This window comes from Fusarium oxysporum, chromosome 4, assembly GCF_000149955.1.
Source record: "Fusarium oxysporum f. sp. lycopersici 4287 chromosome 4, whole genome shotgun sequence".
NCBI classification, from domain to species: domain Eukaryota; kingdom Fungi; phylum Ascomycota; class Sordariomycetes; order Hypocreales; family Nectriaceae; genus Fusarium; species Fusarium oxysporum.
The window spans coordinates 2,207,594-2,224,560 of record NC_030989.1 but is presented as its reverse complement, the minus strand read 5'-3'; the positions used below and the strand labels follow the sequence as shown (position 1 = coordinate 2,224,560).

At 48.3% G+C, this 16,967-nt stretch overlaps 5 protein-coding genes across 8 annotated transcripts; 2 read left to right on the top strand and 3 right to left on the bottom strand.

Annotated features, from left to right (window-relative positions):
* Nucleotides 1–839: 839 nt before the first annotated feature.
* On the bottom strand, nt 840–3,794 carry FOXG_08139 (uncharacterized protein; the record flags this gene model as incomplete). Its single annotated transcript, XM_018386906.1, has 4 exons — nt 840–851; nt 907–2,640; nt 2,684–3,121; nt 3,180–3,794. The coding sequence occupies 4 exons, from the start codon at nt 3,792–3,794 to the stop codon at nt 840–842; spliced, it is 2,799 nt and encodes a 932-aa protein (XP_018244116.1).
* A 2,314-nt stretch (nt 3,795–6,108) lies between these two features.
* FOXG_08138 (uncharacterized protein) lies at nt 6,109–7,490 on the top strand. Of its 3 annotated transcripts, XM_018386905.1 has the most exons (5): nt 6,109–6,181; nt 6,229–6,299; nt 6,361–6,801; nt 6,859–7,110; nt 7,171–7,490. In XM_018386905.1, the coding sequence occupies exons 3-5, from the start codon at nt 6,776–6,778 to the stop codon at nt 7,184–7,186; spliced, it is 294 nt and encodes a 97-aa protein (XP_018244115.1). In that variant the 5' UTR covers nt 6,109–6,181; nt 6,229–6,299; nt 6,361–6,775; the 3' UTR covers nt 7,187–7,490. The 3 variants fall into 3 exon arrangements, with proteins under 3 accessions (XP_018244115.1, XP_018244114.1, XP_018244113.1); XM_018386904.1 differs by lacking the exon at nt 6,109–6,181 and having other exon boundaries at nt 6,213–6,801; XM_018386903.1 differs by lacking the exon at nt 6,109–6,181 and having other exon boundaries at nt 6,213–6,801; nt 6,859–7,490.
* On the bottom strand, nt 7,314–10,990 carry FOXG_19574 (uncharacterized protein). Of its 2 annotated transcripts, XM_018399817.1 has the most exons (4): nt 9,771–10,990; nt 9,000–9,686; nt 8,180–8,947; nt 7,314–8,018 (listed from the first exon to the last, which is right to left on the bottom strand). In XM_018399817.1, exons 1-4 carry the CDS (start codon nt 9,828–9,830, stop codon nt 7,755–7,757), a joined length of 1,779 nt encoding a protein of 592 aa, XP_018244111.1. In that variant the 5' UTR covers nt 9,831–10,990; the 3' UTR covers nt 7,314–7,754. The 2 variants fall into 2 exon arrangements, with proteins under 2 accessions (XP_018244111.1, XP_018244112.1); XM_018399818.1 differs by having other exon boundaries at nt 7,334–8,947; nt 9,771–10,945.
* A 2,227-nt stretch (nt 10,991–13,217) lies between these two features.
* FOXG_08135 (haloacid dehalogenase, type II) lies at nt 13,218–14,180 on the top strand. Its single transcript, XM_018386902.1, has one exon. The coding sequence runs from the start codon at nt 13,355–13,357 to the stop codon at nt 14,075–14,077; it is 723 nt and encodes a 240-aa protein (XP_018244110.1). The 5' UTR covers nt 13,218–13,354; the 3' UTR covers nt 14,078–14,180.
* Nucleotides 14,181–14,448: 268 nt separating this feature from the next.
* Nucleotides 14,449–16,906, bottom strand: FOXG_08134 (uncharacterized protein; the record flags this gene model as incomplete). The annotated part of the gene is made up of 6 exons (XM_018386901.1): nt 14,449–15,292; nt 15,345–15,515; nt 15,566–16,200; nt 16,253–16,335; nt 16,389–16,783; nt 16,842–16,906. The coding sequence occupies 6 exons, from the start codon at nt 16,904–16,906 to the stop codon at nt 14,449–14,451; spliced, it is 2,193 nt and encodes a 730-aa protein (XP_018244109.1).
* Nucleotides 16,907–16,967: the final 61 nt, after the last annotated feature.

Below are 16,967 nucleotides of genomic sequence, written 5' to 3'. Positions count from 1 at the left end.
CGCATCAACCCCTGTTCGACAAAGATTCCTCTATGCGTTTCACCAACCTAATGCCATGCCGCTTCACATGTTACCGACTCTAATTCTTCCTCAACGGCATGACCTGAACTGAACTGAACTGAACTGATTCACCTGGATAGGTAGGTAGGAATGTATGTGAAGAGAAGCACTGTGTCTCTGTGTTCTTAAAATAAACTACCCAGCGCCTAATTCTAGCCATCATTGGCTACTTGGCTCGATAGGCGCGTGCGTTTCACACCCACCGACTCGGCGGCGTTTCATCATTGGATAGCGAGGTCCTTGCATCTCATGTACCAACCCAACTCAACTCTGCAGGGGAACATCGCGTCTGCGGCTGCGTCTGGTGCCTGTATCAGATTTCATGGGGACCAACCCCTCGGTCATGGATTCATCCAAGGAATCGGGTCTCCTTTCCGTTTGGTTTCTGAGTGAATGCATTTCTAAAAATATCATGCATTACTATGCATGTCAGTCTATGGTTCTTGGTTGACTGTATCATGTCTTGACCCTGGTTGTGCTGTTTAATGCTATCATCATGGGCCCCTCTGCTCTGTAGAACATCATCATGATCATGATGGCAATGGTCTCAACATCACCTCACCCCGTCACGTTAGGTAATCTTCACGATTGCTCACAAAACAATTCATTCACTCTAATTGACACCGTTCGTCCTCGCATCCCTGTTACCAAAAACAGCCGACTGCTTCTCCAGGACCTCGACTCCAGTCATTGAACCCTCCTCATCCCGATCCCAATATTACAAGGACAGATCCGACCCACTCCTCCGTCTACAAACGCTCAACTTTTCGTGAGCTACGCTACTGAACAACCTTGATACAAAGGTTAGTTTGTCATCTCAGCCAATGTTGTCGTCGATCAACTCACCTTTTCTCTCAACATGCCTAGCCATTGAGCTGCGCTTACACCCTGGTCGGCTCGATCCTCCACGAGTAGCGTCTGCGCCCAGAGCTTCAGACTAGGTTCTCCGTCTTCTCGCACGATATACAGGTGCGGCAATGTAATGCTGCCAACCCCTAGTGACTTGTGGTCACGGCTCTTCTGAACAATAGCTCGCACGCGTTCGTTGAAGTCTCCCTCAAGCTCGGGTACGCGACCCTTGCCGACCTGGATCTGGCCTCTGTCTTCCACTCCAAACACATCTTGCACCAATTGCGGTACGGCGTCACGGCCGACCCACAAGAACTGAGTTTGTCCATCATCGATGAGGTACAAACCGTAGGGCACAAGCCTCTCTGAAGACAGGTTGAGCGCAGGAGGGAGCGCAATGTGGCCCGTCTCCTGGTCGGGAACTCCCGCGTTGTCGGGCATATCATGTAGCGAGTAAAGTCGTGGGTAAATGTAGCGCATCAAGAGAGGCACAGGAAGTGTTGACAGGAGGCAGAGAGCTGCCGATCTGATGTCGGAGGGGATTTGAGATGACTTGCGGAGGCCAACGTTCTTGATCAGCCCCAGGAACAGGAGGGGAAGACCGCGAAGGTTGGCGGGGAATTGCAGACCGCCACCCATGCTGCCTCCAGCCAGCTCCTTCTTGAATGTCTGCAAGAGCTCGGTAACCTTGCTCTGCAGAGCGTCGCGGGCCGCATCGAGGCCGCTTGAAAGGGCCCGCTCCACGGCCTTGTGGCTGAAGTAAGTGGTAATGGCACACTGGTCCGCTGAGGCGTACATATCGGATAGATTGGTCGTTGTAGGAAGGGCCAGAGTCATGACTCGGATGCGACGCTCACCATTGCAGGTTGTGTGCAGCACTGCCGCTTGGAGGCAGATGACGTTCTTGGTAAGATTCTCATCAATAGCCACCTCGACAACGTAACATTGATCGCGGGGGAAGGCGGGGAAAGCGCAGAGATCAGAGCTTCGGTTGAAGAAGTTGCCGTAGAATGTGTTCATTCTCAGACCACTTGTGGCTCGGACTCGGAGAACAGCTTCCAGACCAATTTCAGACGAAAGATAGTCGCTGAACTCGGAAGCAAACTTGAGGGCATCCTCAGGTCGCGAGGCATGCCAGCCTGGGTAGAACCAGGTCTGACCGCCGGTGTAGCGAGGGAGGTTGCTAAGCGAAGCCACATCTTGATACTGTGATGAGAAGAGGAACATATCAATAGAGACCTGGCTCTTTGAGCATTCGACGGCAAAGCTCTTGTAGAAACTGTTGGCTGTTTGAAGCAGAGCTCCCTCCTTTGATGTGCCAAGAAGCTTCTTATCCTCGCGCATCTCGAGCTTGCCGACACCAAGGTTAGGCAGGGAAGCAGTCAAAACAACAATCTTGCCTCCGAGGGTGGAGATAAGCTTGTGAGCTGCACGCAGGGCTGATCCCATGCATGAACCATTGCTCTGGTTGTTCTGGAACATATCGGGAAGCTTCTGCAGGAACTTCTCAACGCTTTGTCGGCTCTCGCTAAGAGGGACCAGGAGCTCGGTAGGGATAGGCAGGAAAGGTTCATCGAGATCGCTGACAACCAGCATATTGGTCTCGCCATTCTCATCAGTATCTTTGGGGATCGAGAAGTAGTGGAGGCTAGAGTCCACGGCCAAGAAACCAAAGGCGCGTGCGGCGATCAGCATTTGGTATCCTGTCAAGGCTGTCCAGAATGGTGCGGGCTGCGGTGGCCACGAGTCCGGTTGAAACAGCAGCGTAGCTGACATCGAAACAGAACAGGTAGATGAGGGGCTGAGGTGGGCGAACCATGTACTCCTGGGGAGCAACAAACTCAACAACAGCATGGTTCAGCTCGGGTCGCTGCCATCGGTCGACACTCTGCTGGGCAGCGGCATCCCAATCGAAAGCCTGAGGAACATCGTTGGTCAGATTACACATATTACACCTCCATCGGTGTCCCTGGTCCAGGAAAGTAACATAAGGGTTGATGTATGTTCTACAACGTCGGCAACGCGAGATGACCTGATCCTGCACAACAGGTACGGGATCCTCATCGTCGTGGAGAGAACCGTAGGGCTGGATGACGAGCGCAAGGGGCAGCTTGGACTTCTTCAGGAGCGAGTGGGTGGTGGGAACAGCGTTGAGAGTTGATCGGAAATATCGCGGGGAGCAGTTGGCGTCGGGGGATGGAGTAACACTCGTCTAATAGGTGAAAGTTAATGATTGACAAAATTACCATGCCTGAAAATAAGCAACTCACGTTGGGAGGAAGAACAATCGGGGGCGGGGGAAGGTCAAGCTCCGAGACATTGAAGGGCTGGCTAAGGAGATCAGTTGGATAGAGCTGGTTCAGAACAGCAGGGCGAGGAGGCTGAGCGGCCTGGGGTTGTTGAGCCTGACCACCAATGTTCATGTTGCCGACGCCTTGAGTAATGCCGCCAACTCCTGGCGCGGGCTGCTGAGCACCAGGTGCTGGGTATCCTTGATCGGGAGCTTGGTAGCCATATTGAGGAGCCTGGGGAGCAGCGGGTTGCTGTGCGCCGTATCCCTGGGGATATTGGTATCCTTGAGGGGCAGCGGCTTGAGGTTCGGCCTGATAACCTCCATAACCTGGCTGAGCGGGAGGGGCACCGAATTGCTGAGGAGCTCCGCCGGTCTGAGCACCGGCGACGGCGTTGGCACCGGTACCGACCTCGAAAGCCTGAGCCGCATATCCTCGCTTCTTCTTCTTGTGGCCTTGATCGTGGGGCTGTTGCTGTTGGGCGGCGGCAGGGTCCTCGTAAGCTTGTTGAGGTTGCTGTTCTTGGCCAGCATATTGATCGTATTGCTGGGCTGGATAGCCGCCGAAGCCATCACCAGGAGGGGGCATCGACATGGTTGAAGTGTGAAGGGAGCAGTGTCGCACCCGAGGTTGAGGTAAGGTATATATATGTATGTGTAAACGGTGTCGGTCAATCGGTCGAGAAACAGTTCAAAAGGCGCTGCAGAGGAGCAGGCGTTTTAGCAATTAGTAGAAAATGGGAGAGTAAAAGGCAACTCCCGATCCGAAGCTCCCAGTCGACGAAATCTGGATGTTGGACTGGGATGGAGGAGGATAAATGGAGGTGGGTGTTTGGCGGTTGATGAGCTCAGAGCTGTTAGGTAGCGTAGCCTGTGTCTGTCTGCATGTCTGGCCTCTTCGCATTGGTCACCGCCACAGCGACAAAGCCAAGAATCCTGTAGTGCCAAAGGAGGGGCTACCTATCTCATGGTTGCCTGAGCCACGCTATCAGATGCCAGAGACGGCGAGAAGAGGACAACGATATCACTAGATATCCTCACGTGTTGATATGAGTCAATTCAGAAGAGCAATCCATTAGATTTTGTAAATGTGTCCATACTCATCGATACTACAAGCAAACTTAGAGCTTGGAGCTACCGTGGCGTCAAAGCTTCACTGGAAGCTCTGGTGGGAGTGCACAGCCACATCCATTGTACAAGATCATGTACCAGTATAATTCAAGAACTGTAGCTGTCATGAGAATAGGTATTTCCTAAAACTTATATTCCTGTGCCTAACCAGATGTGTGTCTCCTATCGTACTGAATGAAGTAATTTGTCTTGTTCTCGATATGGATAATAATAGCCTTCAACTTGTCACCCTATAGTACGCAAGTCTTGCAAATGGTGGTAGATGTTGAGTTGCCAGTATCGAATTAAGAGCGATATGCTTTAGGCTTGTATAACTTAATGAAGCTCGTCCTTGATTGGTTTTTTGAAAGTCATGTTGACTCTTGGTTTTGATCTATATCTCAATCGCCAACATCTGTTACCCCGGGAACTCTGTCTCAGGCCAAATGAATACACAAAAGCGCACGTCGTCCAAAGAGCAGTCTAAAGATTACTCCTAGAGCCCTGGTGAGCTTTTTAACCAAGAACTTCCATGATATCATAGGTCACTGGAAGTGAAACCCCAGTGTTGGCCTACACGAAACAATTCATGCACATCTGGGCAACGATAAGATGTATTCACCAAGAGAATCTTATAAGTAGATTAGGAAAACATCTGAGCCGAAAGGCGTTTCATACAGTTGTCTTAGTCAATATGCTATTATGTGGTGAATTTGACTATGTGTTGATAAATTCGAACACCTCACTGTGGTGTAAGTGGTCAAATTTGCTAAAAGAAGCAGCATAGAATCATAAGAGTTAGGTAGAACTAGTGATGCATAGGACAAGGAGAGAAAAACTACAGTAGTCACGTTACTTACATGATGTTAAGCCGTGTGAGTAGGAAAATAGCTGACAGTCCTTCCTCATATCGTGCCTGTCTCTAGCCAAGCCAGCTGACTGATGAGGGTTGGCCACAGCACAATGAATGTCGCCGATCTATATGCTTCTATCAAGCCCTATAGCTACTGAAATATCCGTCTCCTCTCTTTATCATCGAGAAGCTAGGCACGGGTGTGTGTATGTCATACAGAGCCGTAAAAACAATCGCTCTTCAAAATGTTGCACAGATGGTCAGCGTTGCAGTTTATTGTTACCTACTCTTGGGACAGCATCTCTCTTGCCTTGTCTACGGGATGCCTTGGGATCATCAAATCACAAAATTGTTTGGCAGATCAAGGAAACTCAGAGTGAAGTTCATGTGCTTGTACTATGGCGAGTAACCAGATGGCGAGAGGAAGCAACGGCTAGGTCAAGCATGAGGCAATGTACCCCTACAGTGTAACAAGAGTCTACATGTTTCTTTCGCATTGAATCAGTTAGAAGCTTGGTGATCAAGGTGTTAAGCCTCATGCTTTCCATAGACCTGGGATGTTACCCTGTAAAATCTGGGTCTTGATTGCATGTATGTTAACGCACAGGCTTTCAACCACTCTTGTCACCATCTGAATTCCATATGATAATATGCTCTCTCTATAAAGATAGAATAGCACACGCTTCTCATGCGCAGTCATTCAGAGTGTCAAACAAAAACATCATGATTGCTTCTTCAAGCCTCATCACAAACCCCCGCATCACCACACCAACATAGACTGTTCTCGATTCACCACAGGGGGAAATAAGTCAGCCGCCACAAAAGCTTGACTCCCTCAGGCTGTTAACAATTAAGGTATGACAGGTGAGTCTAGGCAATCAGTGAGTGTTTGTAGGGCAAGACATTGCCCAATCCATATTTTATGTGGTTTATTTTTGCACTTCATCTCATCCTTTGCACTGCCACTGCATGGATCGCATGGACGGCAGCGGCCCGGGATAGCTTCTTGGCATTCTCAGGTATAGGAACATGTTCAAGAGCACGATCTTGCACTAAATCAAAGCAGCTTGAAATGGAGAAGCACTTGTTTCCGTCTCACAGACTACCAACCGTCACTCGTTACGACAAAGGCATCAAGTGTGTCGATACGTCGTCCCCCTCCATGTTCCAGTAGCATTCCCACTAACATCAGCCAAAGTTACAGGAGGGTAGCCCCTCAGACAAGACCTGGACCCTTTTTTTTCGATGCCGAACAATCCAATTGGCGATCCCCGTACTTAAGTTCCATTAACGGGTTTTCGCGAATACCTTAGTTCGAGGGCGAGCTAGTCCAGGTACTTGACTTTCCATTACTTCCATTACTCACATGCATCCCTAAAGTAGTACTCTATCCCCCATCCTTCAGCTCTTGGTCCCCTCAATTCTTTGCGCAACCCCCTTTCGGCTGCCTCTCTCTCTCTCGCGCTCTATCTCTTCTCTCCCTCTTTATCCTCTATTCTTCTTTGCATCTTCAACTGCGTTGATCGCATTCATCACTTCTCTTCTCCAGCTCAGCGCATCTTTCCTCATTATTGCCAATCGCCGTTTTCGCATTGCACGTGTCGCAATCAAACATGGCCAAACAACCTTCAGCTCTCAGGTACAGCTGCACCACCAGGCTTTCACTTCGAACACAGTATCTAATTGACTCTTACAGCCAGGTCCTTCCTCTCATCATCGTCTTCGCTCTGCTCAGCGTAGGCGGTTGGGTCGGCTACCAAGTCTACATCAGCGTCGCCAAGATGTCCGATGCTGCGTCCGAGCGTATGGGCAAGAAGAACGTTGTTTTCACAAAAGATGGTGTAAAGGTCGGCGTCAAACAAATCAAGAACGAGAACTATGTCGATGCGACGCAGAGCTGGTTCGTCAAGGCGTGGAATCTAGGCACGACATCAGATGCTAGTCAGAGGTGCGTACATCGTGGTATCTTTTCTCGTGAAAGGGGAATAGGTTCTGACAATGTCTACAGCAAGAAACAAAAGTAAACTCGATCGCCACTCCGTCACGAATTTTCTATCTTGATTCGAACATGCTAGGGGCATGGGTAGCACGCACGCACGCAGACATCCATAGGACTATTCAACGAATTTCTTTCACTGGGAAAGTTTCTTTAAACTTGATTCATATTACGCCAGATATCCGGTTGCAAAATTGCTCTATAATACAACACATTGCACTTGAAAACGTTTCTGTGATCGCAACCTTCCCAATCATAACACCCCATGAAACTATCTATGGATATCCACTCGTCTAACTTAAGGTATCCAAAGGAGCACCGACCAAACCCCTACACTTTCGTTTCGAGTATCGGATCTGCAATTGCACAATCGAGCTTGGATTAAACAAATTCATGGTAATTTTTGAACGCCTGGTATCCAATCCAATAATGGCATGTTCAATGCCAACTTATAGACTAAAACTCGACCACGGTTATTCAGGACCAGCCATCCTCTATTTGATAGGTTATCCAGAACCTTTGTAACGTCTATATGGCATATTTGGAGATGAGACGTTTTCAAAATCCTTCAGAATTATATCTCCGGTATCCCATAATCAACTCTGAAATTGTAACAGGCCGTCGGCCACCCTCTCGTTATTTGGTAAGGACCCCCTGGCTTTACTCAGCAGCTCAGTTTTCTGTTTCTCAGCTCTCTCCTTCTGCATAGCTTCATGCTGTTGTATTGGGTTCAGAGAATATCCTGCCATAGCTGGTGCCGTCTTGGACGATAAGAGCTTTTCAAAGTTGTACGAGGCAGGGTACGGGCTAGCCATCAAGCCATCCCTGCGGATGAGCATTGACGGAACACGAACATTGAGCTGTGGAGAAGTGTCAGTTGACCCTGAAGTTAATACCAGAAAAAGCAACAAATGTGGGGATAGATCAATGCTGAAAAAGGAAAGGAAAACGAACAAAGGAGAGAAAGAAAGGAAAAACCAAGCGGAGGCAAATAGCTCCAGGGATTCAAGAGGATACTCACTTGTTTAAGCACATTGGCGTACCTAACACCAAGATGATTGCCAATAAACTCAAGTCGACCTTTGACCCATGCTCTCTGTGCATCAGTTGTATAATCCTGACCCTGGACACAAGTCAGGGGCCAAGTCAGGAAGTATCCTGGCAGACCTTTTAGGGCATCTTCCTCTCCACAGCCAAACGCGGACAGGTTAGCACGCTCAAGCAGCTCCCTGCGACTGGAAAACCAGCCTAGCTGGTAGGGTACCGAGGAAATGATATCCGTGATGGTATCAACACACGTTCTCGCGGCTGTTGCGTATTCGGGGGTTGTTCGGTAGTCGACCGGGGCGCAAACCCATGCAGCACAGCGGACAATCAGTGATGCGAGAATGATGCGAGAGCAACGCATCAAGTTCCATACGCTGACAACCCAGAGATCCTGATATGCGTCTATTCGTCCTGGGAAAACCTCAGCCATGCCGTAGTTTCCACTGGGAACATTGTCCTCCCAAGCCACAGCTTTGTAATGAAAGTACTCGGGCAACTGGTTCGCCCAGGCCACATGTTGCTGATCGAGAGTCTGACATCGACGAATAATATCCAGAAGCAGCTCAATGTTCTCGGGGCTACGGGCCAGGGACGCCATCAAGCGATTGGACTCAGCCCTGAGCTCTGCTGTACGGATGTTAAGTCGCTGACACTCGGCTCCGTACCGATTCTTGTAGCTGTCCGTAATCCACCATTCCACTCCCATAGCCGGGGGTGTGCCTGTGGTCAAAGTGTGAATGATCTAGTCGCTCGTTAGATAGCGGTCAGCTGAGGAATGAATAAAAAGGGCGTACCATTTGCGTTCTTGTGGCTACAAAAAGAGCCAGGCCTGTTTTCGTTCGCATCTGCTTCCTATCTCTCGACTTAACTAGTTGAATAGCTCCTTCAATATGAGATCCCCAAGCGAGCATTCCCAATTGCTTTGCGGTGATGTTCTCAAAAAGTCCCAAAAGCAGCACAGCTGCCAAAGTTGAGTCCTCCTTAGATAAAACGGGATCCTTCAGAGCGCTGAATGTGGCGGAAAGTGCTTTCGTATAACATCCTAAAGCTTTGTTCTCAAAATTGCAACCTGAACCGACACGGTTCCCCAGAGATGCCATCGCACATGCATCAAACGCTAGCTTGAAATGGGACGCTTGCTTTTCGCTTTTAAGGAGAGGCACAACGAATTCCATCCATCCCCGCGTGTTATCGTGAGAAGGTAGCAGAACGAAGTTCGATAGAAAGTGACATGTTGCCTGCTGGTCCACCGGAAGTTGGAGAGCCGATATAATAGACTGATCGGGTGTTGGTTTGTGAATAGCTACAGCCTGTGAAGGTTTACCCTGCTTCAACGCCGTGGCTTTCTTGCTGGCCTTGCGAGCTCTTCGTTCAGTTGCCTGCGTCTCATTGCGGAAGACAAGATCGAATTCATCTTTGTAGCCAGGACATTGTCGCCTGGATTTGGCGCATTGATTACAGGTTGGCTTCGTTTCATCGCACTATGACTGTGAGCTGATGCGTCTAAAGGGCCCCAGGGAAACTCTGCTCAAGAAAAGTCATGCAGCAGTAAAATAGCAACGCACCTTGATTCTTCGGGCTCTGCACATCTGGCAACCCCTAGAGGGCTTGCCGCAGTAGACCATGATTGACCGTGTTTCTTGATGAATCCCAAGTCCGACGATCCGATCACGACGTTATGTCGAAATTCCCAGCAGGGGATATTGACAGAAGTGGAAAGAAGATGGGGGAGGATTATTGTCCAACAGCTGACTGTCCAACGGCCTCCTGGGAGGACAGAGTAAACGAGAACCGCGGGATAGGGCGTACGAAGACGCGAGGTTGCATATGGAGATGAAACAGAGCGAGGGCCGTAGCTGGTTACTTAATGTGACAGATCCAATATGAACAGTTCAGTCTTTTGGAAGAGTGGATGAAATTCTAGTAGATGGTGATGCTCTGCTTCGAGATGGTCAACACCTAGGAAGTTTGAGACAACCAAACAACCAAGAGAGAGTAAGACTGCAGCTCTCAGAGATGAAGGATCAATTTAATGCAAACACTGACTAGCTGGTGGCAAAGATTCCGAGCTGTCGGTGGTTCTGGTGTTAAAGAGTTCGTCTTGGTATGTACGTGTATATGCCAGGGTATGACAGGGGACGATGATGGCGGACGGGCAAGAAAAAGCAACAAGAGGATCCAGGCAAAGAAAGAAAGAAAAAAAAAAAAAAAGAGGCAAAGGTGTCCGAGAAGTCGTATCCGAGACGAGTGAGGACGATGGATATGTTTGCTTCGCCTTACACAGCGGGGGGCTAAACAGACGACAGCAGGTTGGCGGTGGAACGTCGACGACGAGATGGAGGGGAGGACAAGGGGGTCAACGTGATGACAAGTGATGAGACAATCCGAGTTTGCAAGCTTGGCTCAGGTTGTCAATGCGAGTGAGTGACAAATGAGGTGATAAGTGACAGATGACGATAGTACAGTACAGTAGATGCGGCCAGAGGGCGGAAGAATTGCTTTTTTAGCGACGCCGTTGGAGGAGAGAAAGCATGGCAAGAAAAAGGATCCTGACAAATTGGCTGGATGCAATGCAAGGCAAGGCAATGCAATGCGACGACGCGATGCACGAGGATGGATCGTCAAGGCCCCGCTTGAACTGTCAGTAGGTAGCAAACAATATCGGTATTTGCCGTTATAAGCGTGTAAACCGAATTGCCAGGTCTGGTCAAATAAGCCCAATTGATTGAATGTCTTGTCGATCAAAGTCAAAGTTGAGGAGAGAGGTGAGTCGCGGAGTTCTGGAGCCAAACGTTTTAGAATAGAGCGGGAAGACGGGATGCCGTCCCTGATGTGCACTTCACTTTCCCTAGGCACTGTAACTTAGTGGCCTCTGCTAATGAGTCTAAAGGGCCATGGCCAATTGAGTTATGGCGGGGACTGAGACCACGAACCCACTTCCACTGATGTGAGGTGCTCTATCTTTCCGTGTGGGCTTAAGTTGGAGGCTTGAGCGGGGCTTATTACAGGGAAAGCTTAAGAACCCTGTAGCCTGAATTGGTGGGTGGGTGAGATTCCATAGACAGACCTGACGGGAAGAGATCAAGAAAGATGAACCTCGGCATGTCATTGTAGCATTGACGCATACTCAATTGGTTCAGAATTTGTTACACTTTTAATATGAAGTGTGTGTATTAACTGACGTCCAAGATTATAGTCAAAGATGTTGAGCCGAGGTTCATGGTTAATATACTCACTACAGTTGAGGAGGGCAGTTAATCAACAGCCCGGCAAAAAGACCCAATGATAGTGATGAGCACAATGCAGAACATAGTGGAAATAGCGGGCATAAAGATGCCTTCCTGTCACCGCTAGTGACCTGACCTTACAAACTGCCCGCCGCCTGGGAGGGGAAGAACCTAACCAACATGAACTAAGAATCAAGGCCCAACATCCATTGCCAGGATCATCATGCAGATACAATCTGATCGTCTATAGAACGGTCAGATATAGTACATCATCCAATGAGACAAGACCGACGAGGGTCGGCATTTGTGACAGTCGCGCTATTCGATGGATTATTCGAATACCCTTGACGATATGCGTACCTAAACTCGACCGACGTCCTGATCACGGGACCTTTCCATTGATGCCCGTAGTCAGGGATGCTTGACGTGCTGTCAATCCTGTCATTGTTAAGCGGGCGGCACAGTCGCATCGGATGATCCTGATGATCTTGGGGTTTTTGTCAATGTCAATGTGGGATATCCTCGCTTGAATCTTGATGATCTCTAGGGTCCCTATACAACTGTGACATATATATAAGCGTTTCAGTACCATCAATACCAAGGAACATCCTGGTTATCTGTGGCATCGATGAGATAGTGATCGATCTCCCTGGTGTACAGAACGCCACGCAAAAGTAAATACTTTCACAGTTGGTAAGGCTGGCACACAGACAGTTCTGACTCTTGAGAGCTCCAGAAAACGGACATAACATAACAATGCTTCGAGTGCCACAAATCGAACGATAGGCTCGTTGCCGCTTCTGGTAATAGCGGCTAACGTTAGCCCATGTGGAATGTCTCGGCCATCAGTGCCTCATCGCCGTTACAGGTTTCACATATCCAGCCCTTCGTGATCCATCTTCTCAAGCTGAGACATAATAGAGCTGTTATTAGACTTGGCTGAGTTGATGAGCCACCTCAAAACATGTTTTCTGCAGCGAGAAGCCGAGGCATCTCTGTTACCAAGGTCTCCCTTGTAAGGCTGCATCAACCTCAAACCAACACATTCAGCCTCCATTCCTTCACATTTGCGATGGGTGGGCCATGCGGTAATAATGAGGCTTCGTGCCTCGGCCTTAGACATAAACAGGCGTCTGCATTTGGTCGATGCTCATCTCTTTTGGATGGCCTCAATGCGCATTCCGGATCGCTGGATTTTCTGCCGTTTCAGCCCTAAAGTCTCGAAGCCTGAGTTTTCCACCGACAACTTCTTGTCAAAGTTTCACAAAACACGCCTCCCATCTCATTTGGAACAATCTCGTATTTCGCGCTTCGGGCTTCATATTTGCGCGAGCTCTGAATTGTCCCATCTCTGAAGGCCTCATAAACCATGTTCCTCGTACTGCTTGAGAGGCAGAAGCCTGTGATGCTCAAAGAAGTGCCACTGTTCGTTTACTCTTAGAATATAACGATAGGTCATTACCAGTGTATTATGCGCATATTGTTAGGGTCCTGTACCGTATATACTGGATGCACTCCAGCCATTACATCTCGGCAAGCGTTTCTTGTGTAACTCGTCAACATCTTCTTAACCATAAGTAAAGAGTTCAGGTGAGGGGCTACTCCCAAGAGCTTCAATCTATCCAGATCAACTTTAATGGTTTATGTACAAGACAATACCGGAATAAATGGATATTCCCGTCAAGCAGTCCGGGCTTCACCGGCACATCCTTCCCCACTTTCGGTGTGCCGACCGGCATCCCAATTCGGTCACCCTAGACCGGCACCGGCAAACGAGTGTATTATCTCATCAATGTCCAAGTCAACTACAGGGCGTACTCTCCCTATAAATAACCAGTAAAATACTGTCGTTTGAAGACGATAGACAAGCATCATTCAGTCATCATCACCATCATCATCAAGAAAACCCCTTCACCTTCAAAATGAGCAAGATCTCAGACTTTGGTCTCCTCTCCTTCGACGTCTACGGCACTCTCATTGACTGGGAGACTGGCGTTCTGAATGGTCTCAAGCCCCTTCTCCAGTCCAACAATGCCGAAATCTCTCGAGAAGATCTCTTGAAGACCTACCATGAGGCTGAGGTTGCTCAACAGAAAAAGACTCCTGACATGAAGTATTCTGAGCTTCTAACTACCATCCACCCTCATGTTGCAGAGCGTCTCGGCTTCTCTAAGCCCACATCTGAACAAAACAAGGCCTTTGGCGACTCAATTGGATCATGGCCTGCATTCCCTGATACTGTTGATGCTCTTCGTCGTCTCGGCAAACATTACAAGCTCGTTGTTCTGTCTAATGTCGACCGCGAGTCCTTCTCCGGCAGCAATGCAGGTCCTCTTCAGGCCATTCCCTTCGACCTGATTATCACTGCACAAGACGTTGGAAGTTACAAACCTAACCTGAACAACTTTAAGTATATGTTGCGGGAAGTGGAGGCTAAGTTTGGTATTCCCAAGGAAAAGGTGCTGCAGACTGCGCAGAGCCAGTTTCATGATCATCAGCCCGCGAAGCAGATGGGCATCAAATCAAGCTGGATTGAGAGACATGGAGCTAGTATGGGTAACACAGAGGATCCTGTATATGATTGGAAGTTTGCCACGCTTGGGGATATGGCTGATGCGTTGGAGAAGGAAATTGCTAGCAAGTAAATGAGTCTAAACTTGATATAAACCATGTAATACAGATCATTTGTGAAAAATTATTAACCTCTTAACCTTTTCTTGTACTTGATCTGTGCACTGTTCAACTCAGAAATATTGAAGTGGTAATTTAGCAAAAGTCATTGACCCTTATCAATGTGACTCTAAGGGAGGTAGTAGCAGACTGGTGTACTGAGCCAGTCTCTAATGTCCAGCCAGAAGCCAGGATAGCTAGCGACAACCAAGCTAAATCAAATCCAAGTCTTTCTACCTGGCAATGACCTTGTTGCCGTGAGAGAACCTTGAACGATGTGATGTAGCAAAGTTGTAGTGTATATACTAAATGAAAATCAATATCGTAAGTCGTAAGTCATGTATCATTAAGCCACCGGCTGCTCAAACCCATGATCAAACCAATCTCCCAAATCTGGCAAAGAAATCACTTCCGTACGCGCAGGCAGAGAGCAACCAGACTTGTAACCTCCCGCCATGCCAGAACATTGATACGTAAGCGAAGGCCCTCCAAAGACGTCCAGCATAGAGTTTTCCTGTCGAGGCAGCTGCAGAGATTCTCCAGGAACAATCTGCTGCATGGCAACCCAATTTCGAAACTGGAGATATCCATCTTCGTCGAGCTTCCCACTACTGTCTCGTCTCTTTGCGTGGTTCAGTCTGTCGAATGCAATCTCTAGCCCTTCTACTGTACGTTTTTCACCGCTTGTCGAAAAGACACCGGTTGATATTTCTCGCAGTAATTCCATCCCTTTCTTGCAGGCATCCTTGCAACTGCTGCTCCTGTCAGAGACACATTTTGCTACCAAAGCGAGAACAGCAGCGCAGCAGGAACTGAACTCAGTGTAAGATGATTTTGAAAGACTGCTCTCATCGTGTAAAGTCTGACAGAGATGAATAGTAGTAACAGCACTGTTGATACAGTCGTTGACTAGTTCGCTTCTTAGTTTCGTCCACTCTGCAGTCGGTGTGTCCTTGGTGTTGATATTCAGCTCGTCCAGGATAAACGATCGACCAATCAGGATATGAACCAGGTTGTACGTTAAGAATAGGTGTATGTTAGATCGGAATAGTGGTTTGCCAGGCGTCAGGTCTCGACAAAAGGTATCCTCGGAGAGACTTTGCCAGTAACTGCGAAGCCTCTCCTTGAGCTGGACAATGCTTTGAAATGCTTTGACTTTCTGTCCTTTATCTTTGCTCTTTAAAGCCAGACTATCTCTTATTATTCACTAAATTTCAAACAGGAATAGTTAACATCACTTACATTCCATCTCGAGCATCCTCCATGAAGATAGTTAGCTTGAGCATGGCCATGTTATTTTGAAAAGTGTTGATCCTTTCCTTGGGTTGCACTTCTTCCAAATCAATTGGTAGATTAGCATCAATATCTAGTCTCGAAATAGAGACAGGTCGTCCGTGTAAGATGCAAATTCGGCTTTGCTATGTTAGATATTGTAAAGGGGCTCGTATAGGGTCTGAACATACCGTTCGAGAGCATAAGCAGTCCACCAAACTCTTTTCCGCAGCTCAACTTCTCGGGGAGATAAATCTCGGATAGTCTTTTGATGAAGATTGAATTGTGTTGCCACCTTGATAGCAATTCCGAAATAGGTACAAGACAAGCCAGCTGGGTCAATAGGAAGGACATATATGCCGAAAAGGAGAAAGGCCTGCACGCTTTCGATGGAGCCCATACCTAGAATATCAGAGATCAAGTCTGTGGCCTTTCGGTAAAATGTCGATGCAATAGTATCATCCATGATCTGACAGATATCGTGGGCATCTCTCATGAGCTCTCGATTCGAGCCCCTAACTGAAGACTGACAAAGATGCGAGAATTGTGTTCCGAGTGCAAAGACCATCAACGCGACAGAGACCCAAGGGGCATCTTCACTGCCCACGCGTGTAGGACAAGAGTAGAACTGGTCGAGGCGTTGTCGGAGTGTCTCCTCGTCGATATAGAAATAGTTTGTTTGGGCAATCTCAAAGAATACTCGCAAGAGGATCAGTGCAGAGGGAGCTGGTGGGAATAAAGACACAGCTTCAAGCACTGCTGCATCTCGAGATAGAAGCTGGGAAGTATTTGCTTTGTCGCTGACTGCTGTGTCTGTTCCCGAGTCCTGAACGTGTTGTTGTTAGACACTGTTTGACCTGTGGGACGGGACATCCTACCTCAAACTCAAAGTCGGTCAGCTCATCTTTGACCTTTTTCTGTACACGACGAGAAAACTCGTGGTGAGAGAACTCTACGTTTGCTGACACCAAGTTAGCTCTGGCTATACACCGCTCGAAGCAGAACAATACCTACCGGTTGATGCCGTACCTACACTCGCGCAATCCCCCCCATCACAACTCACATCATCATTCTCAACCTCAATCACATCTACCAAATCTTCCTCTTCATTACGTAGAGGCGAAAGATCTGCGATGACGTTCTCAAGCTTCTCCCTGCTGAACTCTTCGAGCCCTGTGTAATGTCTCACGATATGCTCTAGCGCCTGGATACGTTCCGCCTCAAAGTACACAGAGACATCCTCAGACGTTACTTCCACCGCAGATGCTTTGATTGCTTGTGCTGCCGTACGAGAAACTCGGCTTCTTCTGAACCTATCGCTGAACTGACAAGGCCTGCCAAAGTATCTGCATCTGTCGCAGGGCATGGAGCCGATACATTTCTCCTTGAGTCGGCGACAATCATCGCATCTACGTAGAACCAATCAGTTCGCATCTTTGGCTCGAAAGAACAGAAAGTAACACTCACGCTCTTGTCGTTCTTCTCTGTGTCTTCCGGATAGGAGACGTTGGACGGTACTCTATTGTATCCATATTCACTCAATCAGCGGTATCAATTACGATAGAGCCAAATGGAAAAAACGAGCATCAATCC

Bases quoted from the DNA above. Each gene is read 5' to 3' on its own strand.
- FOXG_19574 (XM_018399817.1), bottom strand. From the start codon at position 9,830: ATGGTCTACTGCGGCAAGCCCTCTAGGGGTTGCCAGATGTGCAGAGCC. The intron at 9,687-9,770 runs GTGCGTTGCTAT...TCACAGTCATAG, and splicing joins GCAGAGCCCGAAGAATCAAG to TGCGATGAAACGAAGCCAAC. The intron at 8,019-8,179 runs GTGAGTATCCTC...ACTTCTCCACAG, and splicing joins ACGCCAATGTGCTTAAACAA to CTCAATGTTCGTGTTCCGTC.
- FOXG_08138 (XM_018386903.1), top strand. From the start codon at position 6,776: ATGGCCAAACAACCTTCAGCTCTCAG. The intron at 6,802-6,858 runs GTACAGCTGCAC...TGACTCTTACAG, and splicing joins AAACAACCTTCAGCTCTCAG to CCAGGTCCTTCCTCTCATCA.
- FOXG_08135 (XM_018386902.1), top strand. From the start codon at position 13,355: ATGAGCAAGATCTCAGACTTTGGTCTCCTCTCCTTCGACGTCTACGGC.